We start from the raw sequence: 12,923 nt of genomic DNA, 5'->3' as shown, positions 1-12,923 counted from the left end.
GGCTTGATATACATGTTTGACAAATTTTTGGTATTTTGCGTTGGCGAGAACCTGTTTTTCCATTCCTTGTGGACATTGTGGTTTTTACTACCTTGAAGGTATTTTGTAACTCTTAACACTCTAAGACCTACGTCTCACTTGTTTTTTTTATTTTACTGTCTTTCTTTGTTACCTTGGATTATGTTAATTTCTAATAGGGACCTTAAAGAAAAAGGTTATCCTTGGTTTCCATCTGCATAGCCATAGAAAACAATAGGCTTGCCTAAAATGGATTGCCTGATCTCCTCTATCAATAAAGGATGCCTTGATCCGTAGACCTAGAAATCGAGGTGCCATTTCTTTATTATGGAGGAGGACCGGCACTTGTTGGTGGCAGATGGGAGCCCTAAATAATCATCAATAAATCAAATACATATAAAACAAAAAATTTGTACCGTCGAACTATTACACTATTTTTTTTATTTTTTTTTTAAAGGTCTCTTTTTTTTTTTTAAAGCTGAAAAACGCCAGTGCTCTGCACAGACTGAGCTCACAGGGTGGGAAAAGTCTTATATGGCTTTCTCACACAAGTCAATTTCACTACCTGAGAATCTCAAGATTCACCTGTCAGAGCATTCTGATTGGTTGGTTTAAGCCAATCAATCAGAAAACTCTGAGTCAAATTGCACGGCGTAGGAAAGTTTAATAAGGCTTTCCCCACACTGCAGAGCCCTCATGGGGTGAAGATGGATTATTGTTTTGTCTGGATTTTTTGGGATGGAAGAAAAAAGAAGATATCTGATGGTAAATATTATTTTTGTATTTTACAGATATTTGGTTAATTGGTCCCGCTCACTATTATTAGTGTGATAGGGGTAGGTAGGGTTTGTTTTTTTTATTGGAGAAGGGAGGACTAGGGCTCGGGAGGTTGTAGAGGCTTGTGGGGGAATCCTTTTTATTATTAGCACCCACCTGCCGCCAATCGGTATGGACTGACAATAGGTACACCCCCACTTTATTATTTAGGGCCCAAGCCAGTTGCCAATGGGTCAGTGATGGGGGTGACAACAGATCCACCCCCTATTATTATTTATGGCCCCTACCCACTGCTAATGGGTGGGGGGGATGAGGGGGACAATAGTTTCCCCTTCTGCTGTATTAATTAGTGCCCTCATATGCGGCCAATGGGAGGGGTTAGGGAGGCCAATAGGTCCACACCACATTATTATTTAGTGCCCTTACCCACTGCCAATGGATGGAGTCTGGGGGACAATAGGTCTACCCCCATTACCATTTAAAGCACTCACCTGCAGCCAATGGGTGGAGCAACGGGGGACAATAGGTCCACCATCCCAACTTTATTATTTAGGGCTTGCATTCACTGCCTGTGGGTGGGGGCTGGTGGGACAATAGGTCCAGTCTACACTTTATTATTTAGGGACCCCACCCGCCACCAATGTGATCATTTCTTTTTGATAGACTTTTTGCATAAACAGAATATTTAACGATACGATTCTATATAGGTAAACAGGAGAAATCTGGAATCAAGAAGGTTGTTTTTTCCTTGGAAATGGCTACAATATTTTGCCTTCCTTTGGATCAACAGAATAAAGGTATAGGATTTATAGTTGAACATGATAAACTTTAATATTTTTTCAGCCTAGACTATGTAAAAAAAAAAGTCTGAAGCACTAGATATTGTTTGTGAAGGGTATAAGAACAAAATTAAGATAGATGGAAAAAATAAAAAAGTGATAAAGTAAGTTTTGAGAGATCTGAGAGATGTATAATGTAACTAAATGCTTGCAATATAAAATGCACTTTACCTGTACAGGCATATTTATTTTGTAGTTTAAGTCTCCCATCCAAAAGAGATATTTTAGTCTCAAAGGCAGCTGGAAACATCTTAAAGACTCATCTCCAAGAGTCAGAGAGCGTAGAATGTCCCCACAACTCTGATTTCTCCTGTACATTACAAACACAATTACTGAGCAAAGTAAGCAGAATAGGTCCAAAGGCTTTTAATTAAGCTATATAAACATGCTTTGCAATCTGTGGCTTACATACTTCTGGATTTTCTCACTGCCTGATACGAGATGACATGTCACAAATCCCAAGGGTGTGCCATTAAAGTCAAAAGATATACCAACAGCTCCTCTGTTACCTGCAGAAATATCACATACCGGTTTAAAGCAGCTGACAATTCATAATAAGTGTGACTTCCTTGTCACTCCATGGAGTAGAAGTAGAAACGTAGAATGACGTTATCCCTTTTCTTTTATGATCACATACATACAAAGCATGTATGTTTGCATGAGTTAATACAGGAGTCATTTGTAAAGTCTAGGATATTAACCAACCCATTACATGTAAACACGCTAGCCAGTACTCTGCACTGAAACAAGTCAGTTTCTCCAGCTTTAAAACATCACAAATTATGTTTAAAAATATATTATAGATTGATAATAAGGGAAAAGTCATACCCAAAGCGTCGCTTATTCTAGTTCTTACATTCGATGTCTGCACATGAGAGATCATGTTCTTATATTCTTGTTTTACCATGAGAACAAGTTTAACTCCTCCAAGTGACTGTGCACTGGCCTAGGGAAGTAAAGAAACAATTATACAATTTTTAAATATATGTAGAAGTCTCCAGTCTTGGTTTCTTTTTCTTAGAGGAACACTCCAAACACTATAACCACTACAAATATACAATCTGAAAAATAAATAAAACGGAACATATAGTGTAGCAATTTAAAATGCAATAAACAGCTTTATTAAGTTGCACTCACAAGATAAAAGACCAAATTGGGCACATCAAAATCTAACTCTGGAACCAGGACCTTGGTGGGGTTCTTTGAGAAATAATTGTGCAGCAGTAATTCGAAAAAGAATAAAACAATAAAAACAATTCTAAATAAGTTGAAAATCAAACACTACATGAGTCTTAGCCCTACGCATTTCATCTAATTCACATTACAGGTGCCCCTGTGGAAGTCCTGCATTGGATGAAACGCATAAGGCTGAGACTCATATAGTGTTTGATTTTTAACTTATTTAGAATTTATTGTTATATTGTTTTTTTAATTGCTGCTGCAAAATTATCCCTCAAAGAACCCCACCAAGGTCCTGGTTCCAGAGTGGAATTTTGATGTGCCCGATTTGGTCTTTTGTGAGTGCAATTTAATAATGCTGTTTATTGCATTTTGAATTGCTACACTATGTTTTTGTCTCTCCCTTTTCCTTCTATGTACTGTATGTGAGGAAACGAGAAAATAAAAAGGTATTGTGACAGACCTCCCAGAGAAAAATTCGGCCCGGGCATTTTTTTATCACAGCGGCCCACTAAGAAGGGGGCGGGTCAGAGGAGGTGTGTTTTGTCATCGCCAATGACAAGCACGCCCCCTCTCAAAGTGAGCACGTTGGTTCAATGCTCTTCCAGGGCAGACCATGCGCAGAGCTCTGATGAAGAGCTCTAGCATGAGAAAAAAAAAACTGTATTTGTTCTGCACAGTGCAAGCAAATTTAATAACATGCTTGCACTGTGTTTCCTTGCAACTTGTCTCTGGTGTCTTTATAAATGGATACCAGGAGACAAAAATGCCAGGAAAGAGTATTGTGCATGTGTTTGGAGTCTGCTTGTGGTATTGGGTGTGTGTAGAGTGAGCTGATTGTGGTGTGGTATTGTGTAATAAGGTTAGTTTTAGACATGTTGTGTCTGTGGTGTAATGTGATGCATATGTGGCATGGGGCTGTAGAGAATGTGTGTAAAGGGAATGTAGCATGTGTGCATACAGGCTATAGAGTGTGTGTATAGGTGATGTAGTGTTTGTAGAAAGTGTGTGTTTAGGGGTGTAGTATGTGTTTGCTTACAAGGAATCTAGTGTGTGTGTGTATAGGGGATCTAGAGTGTGTATGTTAAGAGTGTAGTGTGTGTGTGTGTGTGTGTGTGTGTGTATGTGTATAGGAGTCTAGTGTGTGCTTGAAGGACCCAGAATGTGTAGGAGATCTAGTGAGTGTGTGTTTATAACGGATTCAGAGTGTATATAGGGATCTAGTGTGTATATGTGTGTAGATGATCCAGAGTTGGGTAAGGGGTCTAGTGTGTGTCTGGAATGTAATGTGTTTAGGGGTGCAGTATGTGTGTGAGGGGTGCTGTGTGTGTGTATGTGAATATATATATATATATATATATATATATATGTGTGTGTGTGTGTGTGTGTGTTTGGAACTATTGTGTATGTGTGTGGTGCAGTGTGTTGGGGGGGTTCTGTGTGTATGTGAGGGGTGCAGTATGTGTGCGTGATGGATGCTGGGTGTGAGGGTGCGGTGTGTGAGGGTGCGGTATGTGAGGGTGCGGTGTTTGATGTGTGTGAGAGTGCTGTGTGTGAAAGTGCTGTGTGTGAGAATGCTGTGTGTGATGTGTGTGAGAATGCTGTGTGTGAGAGTGCTGTGTGTGATGTGTGTGACAGTGCTGTTTGTGATGTGTGTGAGAGTGCTGTGTGTGATAGTGCTGTGTATGATGGGTGTGAGAGTGCTGAGTGTGATAGTGCTGTGTGTGAGAGTGCTGAATGTGCTGTGTGTGAGAGTGCTGTGTGTGAGAGTGCTGAGTGTGATGTGTGTAAGAGTACTGTGTACGATGTGTGTGAGAGTGATGTGTGTGAGAGTGCTGTGTGTGTGTGTGTGTGTGTGTGTGTGTGTGAGAGAGTGCTGTGTGTGATGGGTTAGAGCGTGCTGTGTGTGAGAGTGCTGTGTATGATGTGTGTGAGAGTGCTGTGTGTGAGAATGCTTTGTGTGATGGGTGTGAGAGTGCTGTGTGTGATGGGTTAGAGAGTGCTGTGTGTGATGGGTTAGAGAGTGCTGTGTGTGATGGGTTAGAGAGTGCTGTGTGTGAGAGTGCTGTGTGTGATGGGTTAGAGAGTGCTGTGTGTGATGGATTAGAGAGTGCTGTGTGTGAGAGTGCTGTGTGTGAGAGTGCTGTGTGTGCGTGTGTGTTGTGTGTGCTGTGTGTGAGAATGCTGTGTGTGAGAATGCTGTGTGTGATGGTTGTGAGAGTGCTGTGTGTTATGTGGGTTTGGATTATCGGTAGCGGACTTCGTACTTGGGGGTAAGAACATCCTTTGGCGGCGTTAACCCCTTCTCCTACCCGGGGTGCCGCCACAGGTATTTTACGTCAAAGCCTATTTATGTACTTACTGTCAATTTTATCTTCGTGACTGCAATAATTACCCCATTCCCTTTTTGGTGATTTAACAATATTACACTTTTTGCGTTCTGTTCTATTTATTTTTTAGATTGTATATTTGTATGGTTTTAAAGAGGAAATAATGAGTCTTCTTACAATATACTGAAAAACAAACTAGGGTAAATTATTTCGGTTATTTATTTAATCAATTTTTCTGGTGGTCACCTTATTGTATAATAATGTATTTTTTTTCCATAACTACTACAGCCTGTTTTAGTACAGTTTAACAACTCACCTGGTTCCACTGGGTGCTGTACCTCATCCATTGTTCTCCAGCAGAATAAGCTGTCTGTCTCTAGAGAATAAAGCATGGCTGATCTAGGAGCGCTCAATTGATACTTTCACACAATGAATGACCCTGCTTATCTCTGTAGAGGTAACACACTCTCCTGTAGTAGAACATCTAAATTCATTGAACATCAAAAATCACATGGATTTCAGGATCAGAGACAACATGGGTTTACTTCAGGGAGATCATGTCAAACTAATCTTATTGATTTATTTTGATTGGATAACTAAACTAATAGATTAGGGTGGTGCAGTAGACATTGCTTACCTATATTTCAGTAAGGCTTTTGACACTGTTGCACATAGAAGGCTTATCAATAAACTGCAATCTTTAGGTTTGGTTTCCAATATTGTTGAATGGGTAAGGCAGTGGCTGAGTAACAGGCAACAGAGGGTTGTAGTCAATGGAACATATTCGAAGCATGGGCTTGTCACCAGTGGGGTACCTCAGGGATCTGTGCTTGGACCCATTCTCTTTATATTTTTATTAGTGATATTACAGAAGGTCTTGATGGTATGTCTTTTTGCTGATGATACAAAGATATGTAACAGGGTTGATGTTCCAGGAGGGATAAGCCAAATGGCAAATGATTTAGGTAAATAAGGAAAAGGGTCAGAGTTGTGGCAGCTGACATTTAATGTGGATAAGTGCAAGATAATGCATACTGGACGTACAAAACACAAGGGCAGAGTACAGAATATTTGAAGGAGTCCTAACCTCAACATTTGAGGAAATGGATTTAAGGGTCATTATTTCTGATTACTTAAATGTAGGCAAACAATGTAATAGAGCAGCAGGAAATGCTAGCAGAATGTTTGGTTGAATAGGGAGAGGTATTAGCAGTAGAAAGAGGGAAGTACTCGTGCCATTGTACAGAACACAGGTGAGACCTCACATGGAGTTTTGTACGCAGTACTGGAGACCGTATCTCAAGAAGGATATTGATACTTAAGAGAGAGTTCAGAGAAGGGCTACTAAACTGGTTCATGGATTGCAGGATAAAACTTACCAGGAAAGGTTAAAGGAACTTAACATGTATAGCTTGGAGGAAAGACGAGACAGGGGGGATATGATAGAAACATTTAAATACATAAAGGGGATCAACACAGTAAAGGAGGAGACTATATTTAAAAGAAGAAAAACCACCACAACAAGAGGACATAGTCTTAAATTAGAGGAGCAAAGATTTAAAAATAATATCAGGAAGTATTACTTTACTGAGAGGGCAGAATATGCATGGAATAGCCTTCCAGCTGAAGTGGTAGAGGTTAACACAGTAAAGGAGTATAAGCATGCGTGGGATAGGCATAAAGCTATCCTACCTATAAAATAAGGCCAGGGACTAATGAAAATATTTAGAAAATTGGACAGACTAGATGGGCCGAATGGTTCTTATCTGCCGTCACCTTCTATGTTTCTATGTTAAAAGAAGGGGCTGCAGGTGCCCACAGGGTTCCAAGTAAGTTGTTAAACCATACGAAAACATTCCAACTACTTAAAGGAACACTTTAGAATCAGGCACACAAACATGTATTCCTGAATCTATAGTGTTAAAAACACCATGTAGCCCTCCTGGTCACCCTTGCCCCTCTAAATATAGTGAACATCTTACATTTTTTCCAGTCTGCTGCTGTGGCTCTGCTCCACAATCTGCTTGCTTGGCTGACATCATCAGAAGTGTTTATCAAGGCCAATGCCCCAGGAAGCACCTTTAGTAGCCATCTGAGGATTGGCCAGTGGAGGTATCCCTGGGCTGTAATGAAAACACTGCTTTTTCTCTGAAAAAACAGTGTTTACTGCAAATATGCCTAAATGGAATGATTATACTCACCAGAACAAATACAACAAGCTGTAGTTGTTCTAGTGACTATAGTGTCCCTTTAACATGAAAAAGTGCCGGAGTGTAGTGGTTATGTTGCTTGAAGGGTTTTCTTTAATTGCCCTGGTGGGAACTCTGACTCCCATCAACCTGAGCCACCACTGGACCCCTCCTGCACCTAAAAGGTGGGAAACAGGAGGGTGACGTAAATATTATGTGTGTGTGTGTGTGTGTTTGTTTGTATGTATGTGTCTGTGTCTGTCTGTTTGTATGTGTGTGTCTTTGTATGTATGTTGCGTGTGTGTGTCTGTCTGTATGTGTCTGTCTATCTGTCTGTATGTATGTGTGCCTGTTTGTTTGTATGTATGTAGGTGTCTTTGTATGTATGTGTGTCTTGTGTGTGTGTGTCTGTATGTGTGTGTGTGTGTGTCTGTCTGTATGTGTGTGTGTCTGTCTGTATGTGCCTGTGTCTGCGAAAATGTATGTATGTATGTGTGCCTGTCTGTTTTTATGTATGTATATGTGTCTTGTGTGTGTGTTTCTGTCTGTCTGTATGTGTGTATGTGTATGTATGTGTGTGTGTGTCTGTATGTATGTATGTGTGCCTGTCTGTTTGTTTGTATGTATGTGTGTCTTGTCTGTATGTATGTGTGTGTGTGTGTGTGTCTGTCTGTCTGTTTGTATGTGTGTGTCTTTGTATGTATGCTGCGTGTGTGTGTGTCTGTCTGTATGTGTCTGTCTTTGTATGTATGTTGCGTGTGTGTGTGTCTGTCTGTATGTGTCTGTCTGTCTGTATGTATGTGTGCCTGTTTGTTTGTATGTATGTAGGTGTCTTTGTATGTATGTGTGTCTTGTTTGTGTGTGTGTGTGTCTGTATGTGTGTGTGTCTGTCTGTCTGTATGTGCCTGTGTCTGTCTGTATGTGCCTGTGTCTGTCTAAATGTATGTATGTATGTGTGCCTGTCTGTTTTTATGTATGTATATGTGTCTTGTGTGTGTGTTTCTGTTTGTCTGTATGTGTGTATGTGTATGTATGTGTGTGTGTGTGTCTGTATGTATGTATGTGTGCCTGTCTGTCTGTGTGTTTGTTTGTATGTATGTGTGTCTTGTCTGTCTGTTTGTATGTATGTGTCTTTGTATGTATGTTTCGTGTCTGTATGTATGTGTCTGTATGTACCACTAAACAATAGCTTTATCTTCTACCCAATTTATCCTAATAAAGCTTTTCTCTAGTCCATATCATTCGATCTTGAACCATTTAACCCACTAATCCACAGTATTAATTCACTTTCTAAATAATGCAATATATTACTGTGATGCTATAAAAACATTGTTTGTTTAATTATCATAGCTTTCCTCACCAAGGTATACTGTTTTCCAGTGTGGGATAATAAAGCTGCTTTGAGAAAGTCATTCCACTCTCGATCTCCCTGTGGGTTCTCCTGAGTCCCAATCACATAAAGATCATGTGCTACACAGAGATTAGTGTCATCCATTGTCCTTCCTGACCCCGTGCAAGACAACCAGGAGGAGATGGTTCGAGGGGGAGGAGAGTTACCTAAAAAAAAAAATCATACTTTTAAGCATCTCAGCATCTCCTCTTTTCTCTGTTTATACTATAGGTTGAGTACTGTAAACAATAGTGAACTACTGTAACAAAAACAAAGAGGTACGCTGGGTTTTGCCAAGAGTACAGACTGTATGTGTGTGTGAATGTAGGGGTGTATCTGTGTGTAGTGTTGTGTGTTTTTATGTACTGTTGATATTTGAATGCATGGATGTATTTGTGTGTAGAGTTGGCGTTTGAATGCTGAGAAGTAAATAAATATACATACACACTGACACACACACACACACACACACACATGCACATACAGACACACATGCAGATACACACACTGTCACACATGCAGATGCAAACACTGACACATACTATTACACATACACAGGTACAGGCATGCAAATACACAAACACACAAAGAGATACGCAGAAACACAGGTGCACACACTGACACACTTGCAGATACAAAGACACACATTGACACACATATAAAAACGAAAAATTGTCTTGCACTCCAACTTACTAGTGGCGTTGCACAGTGCTTGTCAGCATCAATATAACAAGGTGGCGTAGAGATAGCACTCCTAGGACTCCAAAGGTTTTCAAAGTAAAACGTAACTTTTATTTTCCATGGTTAAGAGATCGATGTTTCAGTTTTGAAACCCAAACTTTCATCAAGATAAAATATCACCTTAACAGACAATCTTATATACCCATCACCATTATACACTTACCCAATAATTGAGGGGATATTGTCTGAGAATGCTATGGCCGAAGCCTGCACGGGTTGCTGATTGACCCCGATGATGTCATCACGTTGCGTCCGGCGTCATGACGCCATCAGAGGTTATCACCATAGAAATCGGACGACAAATCCATTTCGTGTTTTTAAACACCAGGAAACTAGGGCTACCATGGTGACGAACTATACAACAAGGGGAATTCATCCCTTCTTAATGTCAAGTGTGTCAGAACATTCCCCTATTAAAAGCAAATACTAAAATGGTGTGGGCTACATCAGCAGAGACAAATAAAGGATATAAACAGTACATGCAGTACATACAGTATCTCACAAAAGTGAGTACACCCTTCACATTTTTGCAAATATTTTATATCTTTTCATGTGACAACAACACTGAAGAAATAACACTCTGCTACAATGTAAAGTAGTAAGTGTACAGCCTGTATAACAGGGTAAATTTGCTGTCCCCTCAAAATAACACAGTCATTAATGTCTAAACCGTTGGCAACAAAAGTGAGTACACCCCTAACTGGAAATGTCCAAATTGGGCCCAGTGTCAATATTTTGTGTGGCCACCATTATTTTACAGCACTGCCCTAACCCTCATGGGCATGGAGTTCACCAGAGCTTCGCAGGTTGCCACTGGAGTCCTCTTCCACTCCTCCATGATGACATCACAGAGCTGGTGGATGTTAAAGACCTTGCGCTCCCCCACCTTCCATTTGAGGATGCCCCACAGATGCTCAATAGGGTTTAGGTCTGAAAACATGCTTGGTCAGTCCATCACCATTACCTTCAGCTTCTTTAGCAAGGCAGTGGTTGTCTTGGAGGTGTGTTTGGGATCGTTATCATGTTGGAATACTGCCCTGCGGCCCAGTCTCCGAAGGGATGGGATCATGCTCTGTTGGCATTCATGGTTCCCTCAATGAACTGTAGCTCCCCAGTGCCGGCAGCACTCACGCAGACCTAGACCATAACACTCCCACCACCATGCTTGACTGTAGGCAAGACACACTTGTCTTTGTACTCTTCACCTGGTTGCCGTCACACATGCTTGACACCATCTGAACCAAATAAGTTTATCTTGGTCTCATCGGACCACAGGACATGGTTCCAGTAATCCATGTCCTTAGTCTTCTTGCCTTCAGCAAATTGTTTGCGGGCTTTCTTGTGCATCATCTTTAGAAGAGGCATCATTCTGAGACAACAGACATGCAGACCAATTTGATGCAGTGTGCGGTGTATGGTCTGAGCACTGACAGGCTGATACCCTACCCCTTCAACCTCTGCAGAAATGCTGGCAGCACTCATACATCTATTTCCCAAAGACAACCTCTGGATATGACGCTGAGCACGTGCACTCAATTTCTTTGGTCGACCATGGCGAGGCCTGTTCTGAGTGGAACCTGTCCTGTGAAACCGCTGCATGGTCTTGCCCACGTGCTGCAGCTCAGTTTCAGGGTCTTGGCTATCTTCTTATAGCCTAGGTCATCTTTATGTAGAGCAACAATTCTTTTTTTCAGATCCTCAGAGAGTTGAACTTCCAGTGACCAGTTTGAGAGAGTGTGAGAGCGATAACACCAAATTTAACACAACTGATCCCCATTCACACCTGAGACCTTGTAACACTAATGAGTGACATGACACCAAGAAGGGAAAATGGCTAATTGGTCCCAATTTGGACATTTCCACTTAGGGGTGTACTCACATATGTTGCCAATGGTTTAGACATTAATGGCTGTGTTGAGTTATTTTGAGGGGACAGCAAATTTGACACTGTTAGACAGGCTGTACACTTACGACTTTACGTTGTAACAGAGTGTCATTTCTTCAGTGTTGTCACATGAAAATATATAATAAAATATTGACAAAAATGTGACGGGTGTACTCACTTTTGTGAGAAACTGTAAGTACAGATCACTAACACACATAGAGATACTCAATAGGGTTTACTCAATAGAGATACACATGTAGATACACAGATACACAGAATGACACGCATTCAGATACAAACACTAAAACATTGATCCAGTACAAAGTCTGTAGTCTGCACATACATATTCTAGATTTAAAGGGACACTATAGTCACCAGAACAACAGCCTAATGTAGTAATACTCATGAGTATAGTCAGTCCATGCAGTTTTTTTGCTGTAACCATTGTTTTTTAGAGAAAAGGCAGTGTTTACATTACAGCTTAGGGACACCTTAAGTGACCACTCCTCAGAGGCCACTAGAGCTGTTTCTTGGAGCAGTGCTACACAGTGTGCAGCACTGATATTCAGTGTCTCCACAATATGAATGGAGATACTGAACTTTCCTCATAGAGCTGCATTGATTTAATGTAACTCTATGAGGAGATGCTGATTGGCCAGGGTAGCATTTGGCCCACCACATTGGCTGAGATCATCAGAATTGACAATCCCAGCCAATCCAATGCGCTCCTATGGGAAAGCATTGTGTTTGGCTGAGATCATCACTTCTGACAAGGAGGCAGATCAGGGGCAGAGCCAGCACTGACAGACTGAAATACAGGTAAGATGGTACTATATTTAGGGGTGCATGGAGGGGTCGGGGGGGGGGGGATAGATAGTGATTTGAGATAGTGACTCATGTCACTATCTATTTGTTTCACTATATTTTAGTGTTTTAGATAATGACTCATGATAATATTAAATGTATGCTTACTAATTCAAGGAGGCTATATAACAAAATGGGGGAAATAGAGGCAATAGCATACACTAAACAATATGATATAATAGGCAAAACAGAAACATGGTGGGATGAGACACATGACTGGGCAGTTAACTTAAATGGGTAAACGTTATTTAGGAAGGATAGGAAAAACAAGGAGGGTGGTGGGGTATGTTTATATGTCAACCATGAGTTAAAGTCAAATCTTAGGCATGTGGAGTGTCACGAGGAAAATGTGGAAGCTTTATGGGTTGATATCTGCTTGGGGCAAACGAAGGGAAATCAATTATTGGTTGGGATATGTTATAAACCACCTAATGTAAATATTAATGAGGAAGAACAACTGTTAGAGCAAATCAGGAAAGCTGCAAATCGGAGTAACACGTTAATTATTTGAAATTTTAATTACTCGGATATAAATTGGGATAGAGTGACTAGTACTTCAGCAGAATCAGGTTTTTGAATGTGTTAAATGACACCATGTCACAACTGGTACAAGCACCAACTAGAAAGGATGCTTGTCTGGATCTAGTTATAACAAACAATGTGGATCTTTTGAAGGGGAACATTCAAGAAGGGGAGCATTTGGGTAATAGT

The 12,923-nt window shown here is 40.7% G+C and overlaps 1 protein-coding gene across 1 annotated transcript in view; it reads right to left on the bottom strand.

Moving 5' to 3' along the window:
* LOC134572899 (phosphatidylinositol 3,4,5-trisphosphate 5-phosphatase 2-like) overlaps positions 1 to 12,923 on the bottom strand; it is a 91,023-nt gene that overhangs the window by 36,040 nt on the left and 42,060 nt on the right. The window contains exons 9-12 of the mRNA XM_063432195.1: positions 8,693 to 8,889; positions 2,463 to 2,580; positions 2,047 to 2,143; positions 1,806 to 1,944 (exon numbers count right to left, since the gene is read on the bottom strand). Of these exons, the coding sequence (XP_063288265.1) occupies positions 1,806 to 1,944; positions 2,047 to 2,143; positions 2,463 to 2,580; positions 8,693 to 8,889 (551 nt within the window). The remainder of the gene's footprint in view (positions 1 to 1,805; positions 1,945 to 2,046; positions 2,144 to 2,462; positions 2,581 to 8,692; positions 8,890 to 12,923) is intronic.

The sequence above is a fragment of the Pelobates fuscus genome, chromosome 9 (assembly GCF_036172605.1).
Source record: "Pelobates fuscus isolate aPelFus1 chromosome 9, aPelFus1.pri, whole genome shotgun sequence".
Lineage (NCBI taxonomy): Eukaryota > Metazoa > Chordata > Amphibia > Anura > Pelobatidae > Pelobates > Pelobates fuscus.
The sequence above is the reverse complement of the archived record's forward strand: the minus strand, read 5'-3'. Positions and strand labels throughout refer to the sequence as shown.